Here is a 25,590-nt window from a genome sequence, read left to right on the forward strand (position 1 = left end):
ACACTTTGGGAGGCTGAGGCGAGTGGATCACTTGAGACCAGAAGTTCAAGACCAGCCTGGCCAACATGGTGAAACCTCATCTCTACTAAAAATACAAAAAAAAAAAAAAAAAAAAAAAAAAAAGCTGGGTATGCACGCCTATAATTGTGCACACTTGTAATCCCAGCTACTTGGGAGGCTGAGGCAGGACAATTGCTTGAACTCAGGAGGTGGAGATTGCAGTAAGCTGACATCACACCACTACATACCAGACTGGGCGACAGAGTGAGACTCTGTCTCCAAAAAAAAAAAAAAAAAAAAAAAAAGAGAATTACAGACCAGATCAAGAGGTACTTTACCCCCAGCTGTTGTTTTTGTTTGTTTTCTTATTCATTCATTTATTCATTCAACCAATTGTTATATGCCATGCACTGTGCTAAACAAGTTTGAGTTTAACCTGGAGCAAGAATAATTCAAATCATCCCTTCTACAATCTTTATTGACTACAATAAATGTGTCAAATGAGGTTTTGGGGTTTTTAGGGTTTTTTGTTGTTTTCGTTTTTTTGAGACTGAGTCTCACTCTATCATCTAGGCTGGAGTGCAGTGGTGCAGTCTTGGCTCACTGCAACCTCTGCCTCCCGGATTCATGCAATTCTCGTGCCTCAGCCTTCCAGGTAGCTGGGGCTACAGGTGTGCCCCACCACGCCCACGCCCGGCTAATTTTTTTGTATTTTTAGTAGAGGCGGGATTTCATCATGTTGCCCAGGCTAGTGGTCTTGAACTCCTAAGCTCAGGCAATCCACTCACCTCAGCCTCCCGAAGTACTGGGATTGTGGGCGTGAGCCACTGCACCCAGCCAAATGAGTTTTTATTCATGCTATCAGCAGAGCAACTCATTAACTTGTTATGATGAAATCAGCCTTAATTTGAAGGTAGAATTATTAAAAGATTCTGCCATAGCCTTTCCTTATACAGTTATTCCTAAGACTAGGAATAAGTGGCTTTTACCCCCTACCAAATCCAGGTATTCATAGGTTTTACCTAAGTCTATATCTCATTCTGTCCAAATATACATAGTAATTTAATAAGTAAAAGAGTTGAGTAAATCTGCCTTAGTCCTTTCCACATCTCATATTCAGTGATATGAAATATGAAGACATTTTCACTGGTGCACTAATGCTGAGCTTCACAATTTTTTCTTTTTACCGGTGTTATCAGTCACCACCTGTTAATGGCCCCAAATGGTATATTATTCCATGCAGTTCCCTTGAATGTTTAAAGTTATTGAAATGAAGTACTAGCCCTTGAGTAGCTGGCAATCCAGAGATCAAACAGAATTATACAAATACTAGTAATGTGTATGTTTACATAATGTACATATGTTTACAGTGATGCAAGACTTTAATTGCTTCTCCACAATAAATACTTTTTAGAGGAGTAACATTTTATGGCATGCAAAAGATGAAGAGAACACTATTTTTTATGGAAAGGTAAAGAAAGACCTCTCTAAGGTAGTATTTATGCAGAGACTTAAGGGAAGTAAGGAAGTATTTTGATTATCTATCGCTGCATGACAGTCCATCCACCTACCAATTAGTGGCTTAAAATAAGGCTTGGCAGTTTTTTTCATGAAGAACCAAATAGTAAGTAGTTGAGGTATTGTGGGCATACAGTTTCTGCCACAGTCACCCAGCTCTGCTGTTGTTGTGTGAAGGCATCCATAGACAGTGCATAAATGGATGGTTGTGACTGAGTCCCAGTGAAACTTTATTTACAAATCAGGTGGCAGATTATATTTGACCTAAGGGTTTTTCTTAGTCCATTCCTCCTGTTAAAATAAAATACTTCAGACTGAGTAACTTACAAGGAATAGGAATTTATTTCTCACAGCTCTAGAGGTTGAAAGTACAAGATCAAGGTGTCTGTAGGTTTAGGGTCTAATGATGGCCTAGTCTCTGCTTCTAAGATGGTACTTCGTTATCGTGTACTCCAGAGAGGACAAATGTTGTATCCTCACATGGCAGAAAGCACTAGGGTGCTGCTCCCTTCAACCTTTTATAAGAAAGATGAATCCTTTCAAGAGGGCAGAGCCTGCATGACTTAATCACTTCCCAAAAGTCCCCACCTTTTAATACCATCACCCTGAAGTGATGTTCAGCGTATGAATTTTGGAGGCACACATACATTTAAACCCATAGCAGGGCTGTTGTTTGCTGACCCTTGATTTAAAGCAACAAAATCATTACTTAGCCTACGTATCTGCAATGTAGGTAGCTTTTGGTTGGCTGCGCCTGTGTTCTACTCGGTGTTAGTTTGGAAGGTTTGAAGTCTGAGGACTGAAATCATCTGAAAGCTCACCCACTCACAGGCCTATCTCCTGGACCAGGCATATAGCTGGGGCTCCTTCTGTCTCTGTGTGGTCTTTCATTTGGTCTCACCAGTCAGGCAGCTTCAGGCTAGCTAAACTTTTTATATGTTGCCTCAGGGCTCCCAGAGTGTGTTACCAGGTTACGAGAGAGAGAGAGAGGAGATGGAAGCTGTATTTTGCCCTTTTTAGCCTCTGCTCAAAAGTCACTCTGTCACTTGTCACTGCGGTTGCATTTTACTTGATTAGGCCAAGGGTGGGCATACATGGCCCCCAGGCCAAGTCTGTCCAGCTGACTGTTTTTATAAATAAAATTGTGTTGGAACAAAGCCATACCTATGTGTTTAAAGGTTGGTACAAAAGTAATCGTGGTTTTGGACAGAATTTTAAATCATAACTAGGCTCAAGCACATCCTTATTAATCAAAATAGGAACGATTACAATCAACACATTTTTGCCAATGAGAAATAAGTTTGTTTATTCCTGTAACATAAAAAACCCGTGCTTTGGGATTTGATGAACTCTTGGAAAGCATTTTCTGCATCCTGCTGGTTGTGGAAGCATTTTCCCTGCAAAAAGTTGTCGAGATGCTTGAAGAAGTGGTAGTCAGTTGGCAAGAGGTCAGGTGAACACGGTGGATGAGGCATAACTGCGTAGCCCAATTTGTTGAACTTTTGAAGTATTTGCTGTGTGATGTGCGGTCAGGCATCATTGTGGAAAAGAATTGGGCCCTTTCTGTTGACCAGTGCCTGCTGTAGGCTTTGCAGTTTTTGGTGCATCTCATCGATTTGCTGAGCTACTTCTTGGATGTAATGATTTCGCCAGGGTTCAGAAAGCTGTAGTGGATCAAACCAGCAGCAGGCCACCAAACAGTGACTGTGACCTTTTTTTGGTGCAAGTTTGGCTTTGGGAAGTACTTTAGAGCGTCTTCTTGGTTCAGCCACTAAGCTGGTCGTCACCGGTTGTCTAATGAAATCCACTTTTTTTTTTTTTTTTTTTTTTTTTTTTTTTTTTGAGTCGGAGTCTTGCTCTGTCACCCAGGCTGGAGTGCAGTGGCGCAGTCTCGGCTCACTGCAAACTCCGCCTCCCGGGTTCACGCCATTCTCCTGCCTCAGCCTCTCGGAGTAGCTGGGACTACAGGCGCCCGCCACCACGCCCGGCTAATTTTTTGTATTTTTAGTAGAGACGGGGTTTCACTATGGTCTCGATCTCCTGACCTCGTGATCCACCCGCCTCGGCCTCCCAAAGTGCTGGGATTACAAGCGTGAGCCACCGCGCCCGGCCATGAAATCCACTTTTTGTTGCACATGACAATTTGATTGAGAAATGGTTCGTTGTTGCTGTGTAGAATAAGAGAAGACAACACTTGAAAATGATGCTTTTATTTTATTTTGTTTTGTTTTGTTTGAAATGGAGTCTCGCTCTGTTGCCCAGGCTGGAGTTCAGTGGCACAGTCTCGGCTCACTGCAACTTCCGCCTCCCAGGTTCAAGCAATTCTCCTTCCTCAGCCTCCTGAGTAGCTGGGTCTACAGGTGCCTGCCACCACGCCCTGCTAATTTTTTGTATTTTAGTAGAGACAGGATTTCACCATGTTGCCCAGGCTGGTTTCAAACTGAGCTCAGGCAATCCGCCTGCTTCAGCCTTCCAAAGTGCTAGGATAACAGGCATGAGCCACCGCACCTCGCTGAAGATGACAATTTTTTAAAATTTCCACTCAGCTCATGAGGCACCCACTTACCGAGTTTTTCCACCTTTCCAATTTGCTTCACATGCCAAACGGCCATAGAATGGTCGATGTTGAGTTTTTCAGCCACTTTTCTTGTAGTTCTAAGAGGATCAGCTTTGATGATTGCTCTCAATTGATCATTGTCAACTTCTGATGGCCGGCCACTATGCTCCTCATCTCCAAGGCTGTCATCTCCTTTGCAAAACTTCTTGAACCACCACTGCACTGTGCGTTAGTTATCAGTCCCTGGGCCAAATGCATTGTTGATGTTGTGGTTGTCTCCACTGCTTTACGACCCATTTTGAACTTGAATAAGAAAATTGCTTGAGGCCGGGTGTGGTGGCTCACACCTGTAATCCCAGCACTTTGGGAAGCCAAGGCGGGTAGATCACTTGAGGTCAGGAGTTTGAGACCAGCCTGGCCAACATGGTGAAACCCCGTCTCTACTAAAAATACAAAATTAGCTGGGCATGGTGATGCAGGCCTGTAGTCCCAGCTACTCAGGAGGCTGAGGCCCGAGAATCGCTTGAACCTGGGAGGCGGAGGTTGCAGTGAGCCGAGATTGCACCACTGCACTCCAGCCTGAGTGACAGAGTGAGACTCTATCTCAAAAAAAAAAAAAAGAAAACTGCTCTAATTTGCTTTTTGTCTAACATTTTCCGTCTAAAATCTAAAATAAACAGCAAGTAATAAGTCATTAGCAAAAAAACATAAAGCAAGAAATGCCCATTAAAATGATGGGCCAGGCTCAGTGGCTCAAGCCTGTAATCCCAGCACTTTGAGAGGACGAGGCAGGTGGATCACGAGGTCAGGAGTTTGAGACCAGCCTGGCCAACGTAGTGAAACCCATCTCTACTAAAAATACAAAAATTAGCCAGGTGCAGTGGCAAGCGCCTGTAATCCCAGCTACTTGGGAGGCTGAGGCAGGAGAATTGCTTGAACCTGCGAGGCGGAGGTTGCAGGGAGCCAAGATCGTGCCACTGCACTCCAGCCTGGGTGACAGAGCAAGACTCTGTCTTGGAAAAAAAAAAAAAAGATGTATAATATAACCACATTTATTTAAAAATGTATTCCAGTATCAAATGGCAAATTCCAACAATGCAAAAACCACAATTACTTTTGCACTCACCTAATACAATGTGGAGTGGAACAGTTGTGACAAAGACTGTATGGTCTCCAGAGCCTAAAATACTTATCTGTCTCTTTATAGAAAAAGTTTCCCAGATCCTGGTATAGGCACTCTCAGCAGCCCACCCAGGTTCAAGGAGAGTGAGCTCCACTTCTTAATGGGGAAGTGTCAAGGTTTGGAAGAGTGTGTGAAAGTAGAAATATTATTGGAGCTGTATCTGCCACAAGGAATGAGTCATGTGGATACCGAGGGGAAGAAAGTTGCTGGGAAAGGGAAGAGCAGATTTTGGTGGGAGCACGTGGGGTGTGTTCGTAGAACAGTCACATGCCATTGTTGCTGGAGCAGAGTGGGTGAGTTAGTACAAGATGAGGGCAGAGAGGTTGCAGGGCTTCCTTGTAGGCATTTATAAGGACATCAGCTTTTAGTGAGATAAGAGTCCATTGGAGAATTTTGGGAAGAGTGACAAGATCTAACATATTTTTTAAGGATTGCTTTGGCTCTTATAAGGGAAATAGATTATGGGGGACAAGGGCAGAAACAGGCTGTTACATCCAGACAAGAGAAGAGGGTGACTTAGATTAGAGTGGTAAGAGTAAAGATCGAAACAATTACTTTCTGACTCAGGAGGCTGAGGCGGGAGGGTTGCTTTTACCCAGGAGTTTGAGGCTGCAGTAAACTGTGATTGTACCACTGCACTTCATCCTGAGTGATAGAGCAAGACCTCACCTCTAAAAAAGAAAAAAAAAAAAAAGCAACAGCAATTAGTTTCTGCATATATTTTTGAAGATAGAATTGATAATATTTGCTGATGGATTGGATAATGGGGTAAGTGAGAAAGAGAGGAAGAAGTTAAAGATGACTCCAAGGTTTTTGTCCTGGGCAAATTAGATGGATGGAATTACAGAAAAGACTGATATAAGGAGAAACCGATTTGGAGGAAGAAATCAGAACTTCAGTTTGGGACATGGTAAGTTTGATTTGCCTATTAGACATCTTGATGGGATTGTCAAGTAGTTACTCAGTTAAGAGGCAGGTTCATGAGATTGTAGATTTGGGAGTTGAAAGAGTATATTTAAAATCATGGAAGAAGTTGCTCCGGAAATGAACTTGGATAGAAAAGAAACCCAAAATGTGGTGGCACAATCATGACATGAGCTTCAAAGCCAAGAGTTTTTAAGGTAAAGGGAAGGACCACGATCTGAAATGGCTGTGAGGAGCAGTTTGGACACCCACCCGCCTTCATGCTTAATGACAATTATCCCACCATCAAGATTTTGTTTTTAAGCAGTGGGAACCCAGAAATCTTAACACTGAAAGAATTCCACTCTACAAAATAAATGAAAGTGGAATGTGCATAGGGGAAGGAGGGACACTGGCCCTCTCAACTTCTTCCTCTAGCCTCTCACTCCCTTCCAAGGCCCTGAGACATTCCTGCTGCCTCCTTGGAACCCCTTTGAAAACCCCTCCCCTTAGTGTTCCAAGATGGATGTGCTAAGAGGCACATCTAATTCTGTCTGTCTCCTAAAATCCCTTCAGAGGTTTCCCATTGTCCTCCCCACAGTTCTAACATGGCCTACGAAGGCCCTTCATGGGCTAGCCCCTGATTATTTCTCTTGCTTTCTTTCACATCCTCCCACCTTGCATTCTGTGCCCCACCCACACTGACCTGTTTCAGTTCCTCAAACTCTTCTGGGCTTTTGCACATGTTGTCCTCTCTGACTAGAATCTTCTTTATCCACTAAGACCTATACTCGTCCTGAGGTTTCAGTTGGGCTTCATTTTTTCCTGGTAGCTCCTTCTTTTCTAATGTGTGCCTTCCTACTATTATATATTTTTCCCATAGCAACCCTTATTTACCCTATCATAGTGCTTCCCTTACTTTATAGCTTATGCTTTTTAAAGCTCATCTGTTATCCTTACTGGACTGGAAATACCATAGCATGGGCCATGTCTGTCCTTCCCACCATTGTATCATAGGGCCCCTCTCATAAAAGGCACTTAATAAATGTTTTTTGATGGTTTGAATGAAGGAATAAAGGAATTATATTTTCTTGGTAATGTAGGGATGTGGGAGACAGTCTAAATTTTGTACCATATAGTTATTAAATATAGAAAAAACTAGAAAGTAATAATATATGGCTAAATTATTTCTATGTAAAAAGCATATTGCTGTACAAAAATAGAAATATCTAAATATGAATAATGATTATTAGTTAGGATGGCTGAATTACAAGTTCTGTTTTCCTTAGTATATTTCAGCTTTTCTGTAATTTCACTTCTTTTATTTAAAATGTTTTAAAGAATCAATTCTAATTTTCTGTGCATTTTACGTGTCTTAAATATAGCATCTTTAGCTCCTCTGGGTAATTTTGTTCTCAAGTTTACTCAATCCTGGGTGGTTCCCAAGAACTAGAGCATAATCTCTACTAGAAGTAATCTAAAATGCCTTGTTTCTGTGCTTCTGCTTTAGTAGATCAAAAAGCTTTCAATTTCCAAAGTTTCTTTTTCTTGGGTAAAATACCATACTATTCAAAATAGCAAAGATGATACTGTTGTTTTTATTATTCTTTAACTTTTTTCCACTTCCTAAATGAGCCTTTTCCTATTTCCCTGTATTAAATACTTAAGTACTATTTCGGTGAAGTGCTTTTTAATATTTGTGAAATGCTTTTGCATACTCTGTCTTCAAGTCGTTGATACAGCAGCTATTGTAGATAAAGGAACTGAGGCTCACAGAAGTTATATAGCTTGCTGAAGGCCACAGGCTTGGTTAGAGGTTTACTCTGGGACTAAATCAGTGATTGTCTTGTTCTTAGTAAAGCCCCTTGCGTGTAACATCACACAGTAAAAGTTTTTCGCTTGTATATATTCCTTTTAAGAATAATTTTATATGCATGTATTTGAGGAATTTATAATATATTTCTAATTTAAGGCTATTGCCAATGTTAAATCTGGATAAAACCTGTCTTTTTGAATCCTGTTATGTTAAAAAACAACATTTGTTTCTGGCTTAAAGTTATTTGTGTACTACATTCTGATGCTTTTTTTTTCTTTCTTTCACAGTTGTGCATGCCCAAAGGGCTATCTTTCAGGACACAAACAGACAATAAAGACCCCCAGTTTCACTCATTTATAATTACCAGGGAAGATGGTTCTCGCACCTATGGTTTTGTTCTCACTTTTTATGAAGAAGTTACAAGTAAGCAAATCTGCACAGCAATGCAGACACTTTACCAGATGCACAACGCTGAGCATTACAGCAGTGTGTATGCTTCATCTTCCTGCAGTATGGACTCATTGGCAAGTAGTCTTGATGAAGGAGATACAACTTCCCTTTTGAAACTCCAGCGATACAACTCCTATGATATTAGCAGAGACACCCTGTATGTTTCAAAAAGTATATGCTTGATCACACCGTTACCATTCATGCAGGCCTGCAAGAAATTCCTTATCCAGCTCTACAAGGCCGTTACCTCACAACAGCCACCACCCTTGCCACTTGAAAGCTATATCCACAATATTCTTTATGAAGTACCCCTTCCACCTCCAGGGAGGTCACTGAAATTTTATGGTGTTTATGAACCTGTCATCTGCCAGAGGCCTGGGCCCAGTGAACTCCCCCTCTCTGATTACCCCCTTCGGGAGGCATTTGAGCTCCTGGGGTTAGAGAACCTGGTGCAGGTGTTTACCTGTGTTCTTTTAGAGATGCAAATCCTTCTCTACTCACAAGGTAGGTTTTCCTTGGATTTTACATTTTCCAAAAACAAGTACTTTTGCTCCCAACTACTGTGTTTCCATGGGGTATATTATTAGAACCGAATAAATAATGATCACAATCTTTTCTGTTTTGTGTAAAGGGAGCAGGTATGGTGGGACCAAAGGCTGAGATGAGACTGTGCTGTTTCTCTTTGAGGTGGCAGTCAGTGACTGCAGAGAGAAATAGGAAGGAACACAAGTGTTAACTTGGCTGATTTGGGTGTATTTATTTCTTAATGGAAATAGCCCTTTTTTCCTGATAATATATAATCGTCGTTAAAAAAACATTTTTTCTTCATCATAATGAGAGTGAGAGAATTCTGTTACTACCAGAAATGTGTAGACTTCCCATTCTTTATGGATTAGTAAAGGTTCACATCAAAACTCAGCAAACATTGAAAAGGGATAAATGAAATTGTTGACTCTGCAGCTTCCTGAGGCAATCAACTTTGGATCTTTGTCTGTGGGAACATTTCATCTGAGTGAGAGAAAAGGTGAGCAGGCATGAGATAGATGACTTTCCCAGGTCTAACAGTTCTGCCAGAGTTGTGTATGTGTGTGTGCGTGGTTTTTTGTTTATGTTTTTTAATCTCAGAAGGAAGTTATCTTTGTGTTATCTTTCATTCAAAGTTCTTCCAACACATATTAAGAAAATAACAAACTATGGATTTTATTTTACCAGTACATTGGTGAAGACTAATGTTGAGCCTAGACTAGGATACTAGTTGTCATCTGAATATGAATGTGTAGAGAAAATGGAGATGCTATGTCTTAATGGATAGTGAATTGAAGGAAATTATAAAATAGTACCTGTACACTGATAGATTCTTCAAAAAAGGTTGCACAAATATTTGGATCCACTTTTTTTTTTTTTTAGACAAGTTCTCACTCTGTCACCCAGGCTGGAGTGCAGTAGTGCAATCATGGGTCACTGCAACCTTGACATCCCGTGCTCAAGCTGTCTTCCTACCTCACCCTCCTGAGTAGCTGGTACTATAGGAACGTGCCACCACATCAGCTAATTTTTTACTTTTTGTAGAGACGGACTCTCACTGTGTTGCCCCGGCTTGTCTCAAAATCCTGGGCTCAAATGATCCTCCCGCCTTGGCCTCCCAAAGTGCTGGAATTACAGGCATGAAGCATTGCACCCGGCTGGGACTAGCATTTTGCTAACTTGTATTTAAGCTGGCAGAATTGTAGTGTAATCCCGACTGGTGCCGTCAAGCTTATTTTACCACTTTCCTTTTTTTATTTTTCTATTTTAAATTATAAGTGGGGCTGAGCCAAGTAGACTATATTTGTACTTCCCCATCTTGTGTGTATGTTGACACTATTTGTGTGTTGACAGCCGTTCACAAGGTTGTATTTTCTTCAGTTTATCCAACATAATGTTCTTTGATAATGTGTTTCATGTCTCAATTTTTGTTGTCAGGAAGTTATTCTCTAATGACCAATCTAAATTCTTTCCTTTCTTCTTTCGCCCACTTTCTTTTTATATATATATATATTTAAAATATATTTTAATGAAACACTTTCTCATCATCTTTAAATAAAAAACAATTTCCATTTTTTAATCTGGAGCTCCTTGGGCATTAGGAGTTAATTGCTTTCTGCTCCACAGATTCCAGATGCCACTGCACTAATTCCCCAGTGCTCTTGAGGCAGAGCTGAGACATGTCCTCCTCAGCTGGAAGTCCTTGTGGTGACTTCAGGGGCTTGATTCTTACTATTTCACCACTTTCAGTTTTGCATTCACTGAAGCGATACGCTTGTGAACTTGAGGGGTATGTGTGTTTTCTAATCTGAGCATCTTTATTTTATCTTTTTCCCGATATGGACACCTTTTTGTACTTTTTTATTCTGGTAACAATATGCAATTTCTGAGGATTCTGTGGATCTCCATCATATTTTTCATGATCTACAAGTGAAGGCTGAAACCTTTATATGGAATTCTTGACCTGGTAAATTTGTGATGAATCCAATCTATGTAAATGAGAGATTTCACACCTTTCGTCCCAGTCTGTAGTTCATTTTACCTCTTGAGCTACTGACGGCAAAATCCCTGCCATAAGTGTAGTGACTGTTCTCTTTAGAGAGAGCGCCTGCTAAATACTCAGCATGAACCTTCCCACCAGCAGAAGCTGAAGACTCACTCCCTCCATCATTACTTATAGATCACCTTTTTGTATCTGAAAAATTTTACCTTAAGTAATTCTCTCTTCCTTTCTTCCTTTTATTTCCCTGAATGGAGTAGGGATTAGAGAATGGCTAGAAGGGGCAGAGGCTTAGAGCTTAATACCTTATGGTGTTTTAGCCCAATTAGAAAAAAAGAACTTTTTTTTTTTTTTTTTTAAGACTCTCGCCCTGTCACCCAGGCTGGAGTGCAGTGGTATGATCTTGGCTCACTGCAACCTCCGCCTCCCGGGTTCAAACGATTCTCTTGCCTCAGCCTCCCGAGTAGCTGGGACTACAGGTGCGTACCACCACACCCAGCTAATTTTTGTATTTTTAGTAGAGACAGGGTTTTCACCATGTTGGTCAGGCTGGTCTTGAACTCCTGACCTCATGATCCACTCGCCTCAGCCTCCCAAAGTGCTGGGATTACAGGCGTGAGCCACTGTGCCTGGCCAAAAAAAAGAACTTTATATTCTAGACTTAGAAGAAATCTTAAAGGCCATTTTCTTGAATCTTGAAGTTCAATTTATTTATGTTCTGCCTAGAGAAGAAATTTGGGTTAGAAAGAATATTGGGGGTGGGTGGGTTCTTTTGCTTTGCCTTTAATTTTTAGAGATGGGATCTCACTGTGTTGCCCAGAATGGAGTACCGCGTATTCACAGGCACAGTCGTAGCACACTGCAGCCTCAAAACTCCTCAGCTCACACCATCCTCCCACCTCAGCCTCCCGAGTAGTTGAGACTGCAGGCACATACCAGCATGCCTGGTTTAGAGTATTGGTTTTTGAAGTCATAACAATCCTGGGTTGAAATATCTGCTCTGTCATTTATTAACTATACCCATGGGTGAGCTAGGTAATCCTCCTGTGGGCGGGTTAGGTAATCCTCCTGTGGGCGAGTTAGGTGATCCTCCTGTGTGACAGTTGCCGCGTCTCTATAGGGATAATAGTTTGGTTTTTTTTTTTTTCTCCTTTCTCACTGATTTATTATGACAATTAAATAAGAAAACGTGTATAAAATACTTAGGGTATAATTGACACTGACTGATAGCTGATGCTATTATAATAATTACTAGTTTTATTAGTTCCATATAATCTTCTATAAATTATACTTATCTCTAAGTTGTGAAGGTTCAACATATTACTACATTTAACATAAAACCTTTTTAAATGATACAGTAAAGAGTTTATTCTAGAGTTGAGAACCTAATAAATGTTGTTTTATATTGTATACCATGCTTTTTTTAGAAGGCAAAAAAAACCCAAAACTTTCCATTATCACACTTCCTCTTTTATTTTTTATTTTTATTTTTTTTTATTGAGACGGAGTCTCACTCTGTCGCCCAGGCTGGAGTGCAGTGGCGCGATCTTGGCTTATTGCAACCTCCACCTCCTGGGTTCAAGCGATTCTCGTGCCTCAGCCTCCCAAGTACCTGGGACTACAGGCGCGCACCACCATGCCTGGCTAATTTTTTTGTATTTTTAGTAGAGATGAGGTTTTGCCATGTTGGCTAAGCTGGTCTCGAACTCCTGACCCTAGGTGATCTGCCTACCTTGGCCTCCCAAAGTGCTGGGATTACAGGCGTAAGCCACAGCGCCCGGCCCACACTTCCTCTTTTAAATAGCACTTTATTACCATTTGTGGTCTGTCCTGAGCTCTCCTATTTCTGCTCTTTTTTTGTTTGTTTTGAGACAGGGTGTCACTCTGGTGCCCAGGCTGGAATGCAGTGACATGATGGTAGCTCACTGCAACCTCAACTCCAGGGCTCAAGCAACCTTCACCCCTCAGCCTCCTGAGTAGCTGGGACTACAGGCATGCATTACCATACCTGACTAATGATTTTTATTTTTAGTAGAGATGAAGTCTCACTACACTGCCCAGGCTGGTTTGAAACTCCTGGGCTCAAGCGATCCTCCTGCCTCAGCTTCCGAAAGTGCAGGGTTTACAGGTGTGAGCCACTGCTTAGCTTGTCCCGTTTGGCTTATGGAGTCTGTTCAGGAGTTTTAGTTCATTAATATCTACCAATTTATTTTAGTTTCAAATGAAGAAGAATAAGCATTTATGGGTATGGTTTTATACTCTTGAGTATTTTTTCGTAATCTGTATGCTGAGAACGACAGAGTGAATCCTGAGATTATAGAGCTAGATTTTTTAAAAATTTAAAGTGTCATACCCAAAAAAATTGCCATACAGTAAATTTATAACCATTCACTAAAATCACTCTATGTTAGGAATTGTGCTACAAAAAGGCATTGTGTATTTTGGATCTTTTCCCTACATTTAATCCTCCCAACAGCAGTGAGTTAGTACTGTTGTGCATTTTTTGTTGAGGAGGAGATTGAGGCTTGGGGAAACTTAAGTAATCTGCCCAAGATGATACAGCTAGTAAGTAGTGTAGTACTACTAAGAATTGGGTTTCATCAGTCTTTTTTCAGATGCTTAACCACTGTGTTAACTGTACTGGGCACTGCACTTAACCTCTCCTTATCTGTCTCAATATTTATTTTTAAATGATTAACTCATTCTGTGGGTCTGTTGTAAAGGTGTCATGTGAAGTAATTGTAAAGTATAAAATGAAAGCTCTGTGTAAATCTAGATTTTAATATTGACAATGTCTCTTCTATTAGAGAAAAGTATTTCATTTAAATGAATGAAATAGGTGTCCTTATGTTGATTTGTATTTGGGTGCACTCCTTTACTCTTCTTAACTGTGTTAAGGGGGTTTTAATAACATGTGACACTTCATTTCTTACTCACTGATAAAGCTATGCCATAAATTTAAAAACATTGCATGTGCTGAAGAGTTACCATGAAAACCCAAAGTGAATCAAAGTAGATGGATTTCAGTGATGAAAATGTCCTTCTAGACTGATTTGAAATTCTGATCCACAGCCCATTTAAACCAATTCAGTCTGTTATTTAGGAAGTGTATATATCACTATCACTTTGCAGTGGTAACTAGCTAGAAATTCCAAGTAGAGAAAATGTACCCAGGATGTGAAGGCTCTTTTCTAGGACCCCAGATCAGAAATGGGCACTTTGTTCTGCAATTGGGAAATACCTGGAGCAGCACAATATGAAAATCAGAGTATGATTCTTTTTTCAAAGAACTAGTGGAATCTAAACACCAACGTCTAACTTTTGATACCATATAATTGAAGTCTAAGGAACATTTTTGGGCCTTGCTTACCTCCTTTGGTTCTTCATAGTGGAAATAAACCACTACCCACACCACACTGCATGCCTGTGTGCCTTTGCAGTGCTCGTCTGCAATCCCTCTGTTCTTTTCATTCCTGTATGAGTTGTATGTGAATTAACCTTGTCAGAAGGTGGAAGCTACTTAAAGTTTTCTTGAAAAAGTTGGGAGCTTTCTCATCACAAATTGCTAGGCATGCTCAAGTGGACATCATAGTTCTCCTTGGAACTGCCATCCATAAACCAAGCAGTACTTTGTTGGTCAACTGAGAGGTGTTTATAGGGCATTGTCCAAGTGACAATTAAATGCAGAAGGTTCTCCTACAGTTCCAAAGTCAGTCCTAGGGAAAAAGAGGCTCCCTATATGTGAGAATCTCTTCCTTGCATTCCTCTGGTAACAAGATCCAGTATAAACCATTTCTTTTTCATTAGGGAACTCTTTTGGGCACTGTCCTCTCCCATTAGAGTGTTTTTCCAAAATCACCTTAGATACCATGGATATTTCAAGTTTCAGCATTGTTTTATGTCCTTCAGTCATAGAGGCACTTTAAATCAATATCCAATAGCAAACTCAGTAGTTGCCTCTGAAATGGAAAGTCTGTAGTCCAGCACCCTGATAGTTGTCACTGGGAGGCATTCGCAGGCTTTCGACATAAGCCCTAGCCCACACTCCACATACAGAGAATTTGTCTGTACCAGTGCTCCACCTTCTCGGTTCTACACTGCGTGAGCTCAGGCAATCTAATTCATTCCCATTTAGCATGTCCAATTAATAATGCTTGAAGGGTAGATTGGCACTGTGCCCTCTGTTTTACTGTACTAGGTAGGAGAAATGGGGTGAAACAGTCAAACATAAGATCCACTCCCATAAAACATTTAGGTAAAGTGTGTTTAAACATTCCAATTTCATTCAAACTTCCTCCTTAATCCTATCAACCTTAACACTTTAATATATTATCATTCTAATTGTAGCCTGCGTTAAGGCTGTAAGCCACTGTGTTGAGGCAGTGGCTCGTGCCTATAATCCCAACACTTTGGGAGATTGAGGCGGGAGAATCACTTGAGCCCAGGAGTTTGAGACCAGCCTGGGCAACATGGCAAAACCCCATCTCTACTAAAATACAAAAATTAGCTAGGCATGGTCGTGGGCACCTGTAGTCTCATCTACTACAGGGGCTGAGGTGGGAGGATCGCTTGAGCCTGGGAGGTGGAGGTTGCAGTAACCTGAGATTGTGCCACTGCACTCCAGCCTGGGTGACACAGTGAGACCCTATCTTTCTTTTTTTTTTTTTTTTAAAGACTTCACTAGAAGGTGTTGGTGCAACAGCGTATAAGGCTCTCAAATGAGTCCCAGAAACTTCTCCATCCCTTGATTATTTGACCCACTCCTGTGCATTAGGTTTTGGGTGTTCAGCAAGGTATCTTGGCCCTTTTGTCAGTCTTTATTTCGATTAATTTGCCTTACTATATATCCCCAAGCAATTCCAGATCATGTTTCTAATTGTAATCTTTGCCTTCTTACATTTTAAATTTCTCTGTGCTGGGGCAAATAGAGCAGATTTGTTTGAGCCCTTTAATGTTGGGAAACCATCTGAGGGTCCTTATAGTCCATGCAACCTTTGGTAGTGCTATATTAAGACTTTCATTTCAGGCTGGGTGCCGTCGCTCATGTCTGTAATCCCAACGCTTTGGAAGGCCGAGGTGGGCAGATCACCTGAGTTCAGGAGTTTGAGACCAGCCTGGCCAACATAGAGAAACCCTGTCTCTACTGAAAATACAAAAATTAGGCAGGCATGGTGGTGTGCACCAGCTGCTTGGGAGGCTGAGGCAGGAGAATCGCTTGAACCCAAGAGGTGGAGGTTGCAGTGAGCTGAGGTCATGCCACTGTACTACAGCCTGGGAGACAAGGCAAGACTCCATCTCAAAAAAAAAAAAGACTTTTGTTTCATTCCCATCAAGGTCTGTTTTATTCACCCCATTTCTTAATAGACAATTAAAAATTTCCACCCTGCTGGGTTGAGTCTTTGACTCATTATTAATGTTTTTATTAGCATCTATAAGATGAGAGTAAGCTGAGATAGCAAATTCAGTAAGGCTTCTCATAATGTTAGATTTTGAAGCAGTAAAGTTACATGGAGTGCCCACATAAAAGGAGCCTCCCTAACCACAGCATTTGCCCTGGGTAACGGACGTATTCAGCGGGTGAATATCCCGATTATCATAAAGCCAGTCCTACATGGCTTTTATGCAAAGCATATCAGCTTCTTCATCTGGGGTGTTCCACTTGGAATTTATAGGAGGAATTGGGCAGTCTCCCTTCTCAGGGTAAACAGACTTCGAGTAGCTTTTATCCAGTCCTTGAGACTGGCTGTTCCCTCAAGGATTGGATAAAACAGTTCAATTCATTTCTGACTGAATCATCACCTTTGTGTCTGGATCACATATAGCCATCTGTGGTTGTTCCATAGTGAGCTGTGGGCCCTGTGTCAACCCAAGCATGATGTTCCACTCTGCAGCATTTAAAAATAAAGATGCTGCCTCGAAATTAGTTCCTGTAGCAGAGATTCATCAGGAAGTGGATGATACTTATCTATAAAATGAGACTTCACACTATCCCCTGGTTTCTGTTGAGGGCAGGAGTTCAAGACCAGCCTGGCCAACATGGTGAAACTCCATCTCTACCTCCCTTGTGGCCCGGTGTGGTGGCTCACGCCTGTAATCCCAATACTTTGGGAGACCGAGACGGGCAGATTGCTCGAGGTGAGGAGTGTGAGACCAGCCTGGCCAACATCGCGAAACTCTGTCTCTCCAAAAAAAAAAAAAAATACAGGCATGGTGGTGTGCCCTTGTAATCTCAGCTACTTGGGAGGCTGAGGCCCGAGAATTGCAGGTTGCAGTGAGCTGAGATCATGCCACTGCATTCCAGCCTAGGTGACAGAGCGAGACTCCTTCTCAAACAAAACAAAATTATGTGGAAACAACAAAGGGTGTCTCTAAGATCTCTGGTCACCAGAAAGGTAGTAGTCCACATGGGGGAACCACAAAACCAAGAAACTACAGAATACCTGAGGGTGTTGGTGAGGAAATGCCCAGGCGGTTTCCACATAATTTTTCCCGTTGGGAGTGGCTTTGAGGCTAGTTGTCAAGCTCCGACCAGCAGAAATCTGAGCTTGGTCCAGCATCGAGGTTGACCTGGCACTCTTTTAAATTTCATTTTAGCTTTTACATAGAATAACCAAGGGGTTTTATATTTAACTTTTTTCTATTGGTTTGCATTTCCTTGTATATCCAGTGAACCCCACTCCCTGGGAGGTGGATTCATCTCTAAATTCCATTAGTTACTTTTACCTTTAGTAAATGGTCTCAGCACAGCTACTGCTCCATCCCATGAGTGGCCACCCAGGAATTAAAGGTTCCTAATTCCCCACCCTCTCATTGTCCCTCTTCCCAAACCACAGGTTTCCATGAACCTGGGCTGTTATAACAAATCTCAGTTTTTCTGACACCAAGTGAGAGAGTCTTTCCTCCCCAACACCTATCAATTTGTGATACCAACTGGATGCCCAACGGTTCAATTCATTTCTAACTGAATGTCAGACTCTGCAGGTTTAAGAGTTCATTCTCACAAGACTGTCTTCACTTCTGATGCCAGCCACAAATGAGGTATCATGTGTCTTGGTTTATTTGTGTTACTATAAAATACCTGAGGCTGGTTAATTTATAAAGAAAAGAAGTTTGGCCTGGCGCGGTGGCTTACACCTGTAATCCCAGCACTCTGGGAGGCCGAGACAGGCAGATCTCTTGAGCCCAAGAGTTCAAGACCAGCCTGGGTAACATGGTGAAACCCCGTCTCTACAAAAAAAATTAAAACTAAGGCTGGGCACAGTGTATCACGCCTGTAATCCCAGCACTTTGGGAGGCCGAGGTGGGTGATCACCTGAGGTTGTGAGTTCGACACCAGCCTGACCAACATGGAGAAACCCCATCTGTACTAAAAATACAGAGTTATCTGGGCGTGGTGGTGCATGCCTATAATCCCAGCTACTCAGGAGGCTGAGGCAGGAGAATTGCTTGAACTCTGGAGGCAGAGACTGCAGTGAGCCGAGATCGCACCATTGCACTCCAGCCTGGATAACGAGCGAAACTGCATCTCAAAAAAAAAAAAAAAAAAAAATTAGCCAGGCATGGTAGTGTATGCCTGTAGTCCCAGCTACTTGGGAGGCTGAGGCGGAGGACCACCTGAGCCCAGGAGTTAGAGGCTGCAGTGAGCCATGATTATGTCACTGCACTACAGCCTCGTGACAGAGTGAGACCTTGTCTCAAAGAAAAATAAAAGAGGTTTATTTGGCTCACAGTTCTGTGCATGTGCTAGCACCTGCTTCTGATGAGGGCCTTGGGAAGCATCTACTCGTGGCAGGAGGTGAAGGGGAGCCAGAATCACATGGCAAGAGGAGGGAAGCAAGAGAGAGGAGGGAGATGCCAGACTCTTTTCAATAACCGATTTTCATGGAAAGTAAGAGTGAAAACAACTCTCTCACAACCATGAGAATGGCACAAAGCCATTCATGAGGGATCCACCCCCAGGACCCAAACACCTCACCTCCAACACTGGGGCCAAACAAACCATGTCCAAACCATAGCACCAGGCCACATACATTTTTTCTTGGATGACTGCAAAATCAGGGGTTCCCCAACACCATCCTCCAACCCCTCAAGTTCTATAAATTCCCAGAATGATTCACAGAACTCAAGAAAGCACTTTACTTACTGCTAACTGGTTTATTATAAAGGATACAACTCAGGAACAGGCAAATAGAAGAGAGGTGTAAAAGGTGTAGGGGTGGGTGCAGAGCTGCTATGCTTTCCTTGGACTTACCCAGCACCTTAATGTATTCACCAGTCCAGAAGCTCCTCTGTATTTCTTCTTTTTTTTTTTTTTGAGATGGAGTCTGTCTCTGTCACCCAGGCTGGAGTGCAGTGGCGTGATCTCGGCTCACTGCAACCTCTGCCTCCAGGTTCAGGTGATTCTCCTGCCTCAGCCTCCCGAGTAGCTGGGATTACAGGTGCATGCCACCACAGCTAGCTAATTTTTGTATTTTTAGTAGAGACAAGTTTCACCATGTTGGCCAGGCTGGTCTTGAACTCCTGACCTCCAGTGATCCACCTGCCTCGGCCTCCCAAAGTGCTGGGATTACAGACCTGAGGCAATGCACCTGGCTGCCTCTATTTTTTTCTTGAATAAATTTTTGTTCCTCGCTATTTTCTCTAAGAAAATTTTTATTAAGCTTTCAATTTATTAGCAAAAAGTCTTAATATTTCCTTATTTTCTTGACCCCTGTTATATCTGTAGTTTTGTCCTCCTTTTCTTTCCTAATACTGTTTGTGCATTCTCTTTTTCCCCAAATTATTTTTACCTGAAGTTTGTCAATTATGTTACTCCTTTTTGTTTGTTTGGTTTTTTGAGACAGGGCCTCACCCTGTTGCCCATCCTGGAGTGCAGTAGCACGATCAAGGCTCACTGCAGTCTTGACCTCCCTGGGCTCAGGCAATCCTCCTGCCTTAGCCTCCCACGTAGCTGGAGCTACAGGTGTGTGCCACCATGCCTGGCTAATTTTTTTTTTATTATTTTTTGAAATGACAGGGTCGCACTGTGTTGCCTAGACTAGTCCCAAGCTCCTGGGCTCAAGCGATCCTCCTGCGTTGGCCTCCCAAAGTGCTGGGATCACAGGCATGAGCCATTGTGCCCAGCCCTATTACTCTTTTTTTAAAGAACCAGCTTTTTCTTTCGCTGGTGTCTTCTATTGTACCTTTGTTTTCTGTTTTATTAATTTATGGTTTTGTTGTTATTATTCACTTCTTTCTACTACTTTCTTTGGGCTTATTAAACCTTTCTTTCTCCCCACCTGCCCACCAAAACCAGTATCTTAAGCACTTGAGTCCTGTGTTAGCTACATCCCACAAGTCTTAGTATCTGATATTTTCATTATCATTGAATTCTTAAAAAAAAAAAAAAAATTTTTGAGACAGGGTCTTGCTGTGTCACCCAGACTGGAATGCAGTGGTGTGATCACAGCTCATGGCAGCCTCAACTTCTCAGGCTCAAGCCATCTTCCCACCTCAACCTCCCTTGTAGCTGGGACTACAGGTGCATGCCACCACACCTGGCCAATTTTTAAATTTTTTTTAAAGGTAGGGTCTCCGTATGTTGCCCAGGCTGGTCTTGAACTCCTGGGCTCGAGCAATTCTTTCACCTCGGCCTCTCAAAGTGCTGGGATTAGAGGTGTGAGCCACCATACCTGGCTAGTTCTAAGAATTTTTAAAATTTCATTTATTTTGGCCATTTGTCTTGCTTTTCTCTCTCTCTCTGTTTTTGATGTTTTGAATTGATTTAAATTTTTTTCTCATTGCAGTTTTTTCTGTTTAGATGTTATGTGCTCTTTCTCTTTCTTAATGGTAAATTTTGAGATTTCAACATGAACAGTTACTTCTTATAGAATCTTCACAGATGCTATAAAATGCTTTAACTCCATGCCCATCGTGGCTTGTTATGATTGTTCAGTTTTAATAATCCCTCAAATTAGACATTTTTATTCTATACACTTGGTTTTGTTTGAATTTACTCATAGTGACCTTATTTTGTTTTTCTTTGAAACAAGGTCTCACTCTGTTGCCTAGGCTGGAGTGCAGTGATGCAACTGAACTCCTGGGCTCAGGTGATCCGACTGCCTCAGCCTCCTGATAGCTGGGACTACAGGCACGCGCCACCATGCTGGGCTAATTTTTTTCTTTCTTTTTTTTTTTCTTTTTGTAGAGATGGGGGTCTGACTATCTTGTCCAGGCTGGTCGTGAAGTCCTGGGCTCAAGCAGTCCTCTGCCTCAGCCTCCCAAAGTGCTGGGATTATAGGTGTGAGCCACTGCACCCAGCCTGTTATTATTTTTTGAAAATTCACATTTTATTTCATATCTTAGAGATTTCTTTTGAGATCAGTCTTCTTCCTAACATGTGTTCTTAGAAGTTCCTTTCCTGAGATAGCTTTCTCTATTAGGTTTTGTTTTGTCCTTGTTTTTGAAAAATAGTTCATTGGATGTTAAATTCTATGTTAAAAGTTTTTTTTTTCTCTTAGTACTCTGAGGATAATATTCTGTCATCTTAAATAGTTAATTGGATGTTAAATTCTATGTTAAAAGTTTTTTTCTCTTAGTACTCTGAGGATAATATTCTGTCATCTTCTGGTTTCCTGTGTTGCTGGTGAGAAGTCAGCTATCACCTCTAATGTCATTCTAATGAATGACTCTCGTTGTTATTCATTAGCCAGAAATCTGTCTTTTCAACTCTGGTTATATTTAAGATTTTCTGTTTTTGGTGTCTAATATTTTGACTGATTTATCTGAATGAGGCTTTCTTTATTTGTTTTGCTTGTGATTCATTATGTTTCCTGAAATTTAAGAATTAATGTCCTTTACCCATTTTGGAAAATTCTCCACTATCTTTGTAAATATTGCATTCATGTATCTTTTTTTAATCCTCCTGAAATTCTAATTAAACTTTTTTTGGGGTTTTTTTTTTTTTTTTTTTTTTTTTTTTTTTGAGACAGAGTCTCGCTCTGTCACCCAGGATGGAGTACAGTGGTGTGAATTCTGCTCACTGTAACCTCTGCTTCCTGGGTTCAAGCAATTCTCCTGTCTCAGCCTCCTGAGTAGCTGGGACTATAGGCGCATGCCACCATGACCAGCTAATTTTTGTATTTTTAGTAGAGATGGGGTTTCACCGTATTGGTCATGCTGGTCTCGAACTCCTGACATCAAGTGATCCACCTGCCATGGCCTCCCAAAGTGCTGGGATTACAGGCATGAGCCACTGTGTCCAGCCTTAAACATGTTAATCTATCTTGCTCAATCTTCCATATCTCTCAACCCCATTTTTTGTTTTTTTTCTTTAGATGGAGTCTCACTCTGTTGCCAGGCTGGAGTGCAGTGTTGCAATCTTGTCTCACTGCAAACTCTGCCTCCCGGTTTCAAGTGGTTCTCCTGCCTCAGCCTCCCGAGTAGCTGGGACCACAGGTGTGCGCCCCCATGCCCAACCAATTTTTGTGTTTTTAGTAGAGACAGGGTTTCACCATGTTGGCCAGGATGGTCTCGATCTCTTGACCTCGTGATCCGCCCACGTTGGCCTCCCAAAGTGTTTACAGGCGTGAGCCACCACACCCAGCCTCATTCCCATTTTCTATGTGTCTCTGTGCTGCATTCTGGGTAATTTCTCCACATCTGTCTCCTGCTTTATGAATTCCCACTTTACCTGTGTTTAATCTATAATTATCCCTTTCTTTGACATTTTTTGGTCACAGTGAAGCTTGTTACAGACAAACTTGTTTAGGTTGGGTGGTTTAGGTGGTGTGGTGGCTCCACATTGATGTCATACTGAGGACAGGGGTCAGCTACTCCATGATTAGTCTTTGCTCTTACCTCAGGAGCTGCCAGAGGCTGTGCCTTTCATTTTCTAGTGCCGTAGGTCATTGTTGGCAATACCTGAGATGAGTTTCTGTGAAACTAGGGAGATAAGCCAAATTATGCATGTGTCTGAGACCTCAAAGCCAACATAATTCAGATAATGCTCAGTCACATTGGGCCAGGCGCATGGCTCACGCCTGTAATCCCTGCATTTGGAAGGCTGAGACAGGCAGATTACTTGAGGTCAGGAGAGACTAGCCTGGCCAACATAGTGAAACCCCATCTCTACAAAAATACAAAAATTAGCCAGGCATGGTGGTGTGCACCTGTAATCCCAGCTGCTGGGGAGGCTGAGGCAGGAGAACCACTTGAACTCGGGAGGCGGAGGTTGCAGTGAGCCAAGTTCATGCCACTGCACTCCAGCCTGGGCAACAGAGCGAGATTCCATCTCAAAAATAAAAATAAAAAATAATCAGTCACAGCGTCCAGGATCATAGGTGTGTAATCCTCCGGCTACATCAGGAAGTCCACCAAAGGCATACTGGATATCACCAGCAGCTTCACATCTCCATTGGCAGTGCTTGGCAGGGCATAAGCCTTGCTAGACACAGCTCCTGGTCTGCACCACCATGGTTCCTGTGCCGCCAGCCACAGGTCCAGACCTAGACCCCTCTGTTGCCCTTGAAGGGCTGACCTTATTCTCCACAGTGATGCTAGTGGACAGCATGGCAGGGGTTGAGGCAGCAGAGGCCATTGCCACCTTGGGATCTGTGCCAGAGCCACCACTAGGCAAATTTTTGACAGTATGTTTTTATTGTATAACATAGTCAAGCATAATTTTTTATGTCTACTTTTATTTCATTTTACATGCCTTAGATGTTAACACATTAATTTCTCAAAGCATGTTTACTGGCTACTCATCATGTAGTAGGTCATTTGTTGAATGTTAACAATTCTGAGATTAAAAATACAGACATGTCCAGACACAGTGGCTCATGCCTGTAATCTCAGCACTTTGGGAGGCAGAGGCAGGCAGATCACTTGAGATCAGGAGTTCAAGACCAACATGGCGAAACCCCATTCTACAAAAAATTAGCCGGGCGTGGTGGTGCACATCTGTAATCCAAGCTTCTCAGGAGGCTGAGGCATGAGAATCACTTGAACCTGGGAGGCAGAGGCTGCAGTGAACCAAGATTGCACCACTGCACTCCAGCCTGGACGAAAGAGTGAGACCCTGTCTCCAAAAATAAATAAAAAGAAGAATACAGATATTGCTCTCTAGGAGATGATGGTGTATTGGGGAAGAGAGACCATGAAGAGAGAATTATGATAGAATTGTAATGTTTTAGTGAGATGAATAATTCCTGTGATGGAAATAAAGATAGGGTACTGTTGAAGCATGTAGATAGTACTCTGGTGATAATAAGAAGTGTTAGGGAAGGCTTTCCAAAGAAGCAATTGCCTGAGGAAAAAGTGGAACCTAGTCAGGCAGTGCAAGGGGAAGGGACATTCTGGGCAGAGGAAAACAATATACATGGGGCACAAGGCCTGTGAAAACACGGACAGCAAGCAAGTGGTCTTACTGCATACGGAGTGGTGATAAGGAATGAGGCAGACAAGGGTCAAATCATGAAGAGCCTCATGTGCCTTGCCGAGGCCTGTCTTAAATATTAAAATAACTTCTTTTATTCATTCATCACTTTGAGTGTCAATTATAAAAAGACTTTCCTAAAATACTTAAGTTTTTAAAAAATGCTTAAAGAAGAAAACTCTGCCTTTTATTTCTTGATTCAGTTAAAAAGAATTGTCTTGTTTCTGCTGAGTAATTGCATTATTAAAAAGTGTGTGGGCCGGGCACAGTGGCTCACGCCTGTAGTCTCAGCACTTTGGGAGGCCAAGGCACGTGGATCACCTGAGGTCAGGAGTTCGAGACCAGCCTGGCCAACATGGTGAAACCCCATCTCTACTAAAAATACAAAAAAAATTAGCCAGGTGTGGTGGCGTGTGCCTGTAATCCCAGCTACTTGGGAGGCTGAGTGAGGCAGGAGAATCGCCTGAACCCGGGAAGTGGAGGTTGCAGTGATCCGAGATTGAGCCATTGCACTCCAGCCTGGGCAGCAAGAGTGAAAACTCGATCTCAAAAAAAAATAAATAATAATAATGTGTGTGGTACTTCAACCAGTCTTGAAGAGAATGCAGAACTGGAAAGAAGAATAGACATAGAACACCCACAACACATGGATGGAGTAAAATCTAAGCATGTCTTTTTAAGTTATAGATATCTAGCAAAATTATATATATTCTTATCCCATCATCATCTATTCATTCAAAAATATTGTTTTAGCCTCTATTATATGTCAGATACTGTGGTAAATACTGAGGTTACGAGAATATAAAAGGCCCCAATCCTTGGTTGAAATGATGGCCACAGAGTAGAATCTAAGGAGATTTCTCTGGATTTGGTCTTCATGGTCTATAACTGTAAATAACTGTCTCTTCCTACTCCTAGTGGGTTTTTGTTGTTGTTGGGTTTTTTGTTTGTTTGTTTGTTTTTTGTTTTTTTGAGACAGAATCTCACTCTGTCACCCAGGCCTGGAGTGCAGTGGTACGATCTCAGCTCACTGCAACCTCTGCCTCCTGGGTTCAAGTAATTCTTGTGCCTCAGCCTCCCAAGTAGCTGAGATTACAGGCATGTGCCGCTATGCCTAATTTTTATATTTTTACTAGAGACAGGGTTTTGCCATGATGGGCAGGCTAGTCTTGAACTCCTGGCCTCAGGTGATTCTCCCACCTTGGCCTCCCAAAGTGCTGGGATT

General features: G+C 42.0%; 1 protein-coding gene across 8 annotated transcripts in view; it reads left to right on the plus strand.

Moving 5' to 3' along the window:
* DENND5B (DENN domain containing 5B) overlaps positions 1 to 25,590 on the plus strand; it is a 209,941-nt gene that overhangs the window by 105,354 nt on the left and 78,997 nt on the right. For 6 of the 8 annotated variants that reach the window (XM_055280097.2, XM_055280095.2, XM_055280099.2 and 3 more), the window contains one exon: positions 8,265 to 8,931. The exons of 1 other annotated variant lie outside the window; for it this stretch is intronic. In XM_055280097.2, coding sequence (XP_055136072.1) covers positions 8,265 to 8,931 — 667 coding nt within the window. The remainder of the gene's footprint in view (positions 1 to 8,264; positions 8,932 to 25,590) is intronic. One more of the 8 variants, XM_055280101.2, reaches the window with a different exon arrangement.

The sequence above is a fragment of the Symphalangus syndactylus genome, chromosome 5 (genome assembly GCF_028878055.3).
Source record: "Symphalangus syndactylus isolate Jambi chromosome 5, NHGRI_mSymSyn1-v2.1_pri, whole genome shotgun sequence".
In the NCBI taxonomy this organism is placed as follows: domain Eukaryota; kingdom Metazoa; phylum Chordata; class Mammalia; order Primates; family Hylobatidae; genus Symphalangus; species Symphalangus syndactylus.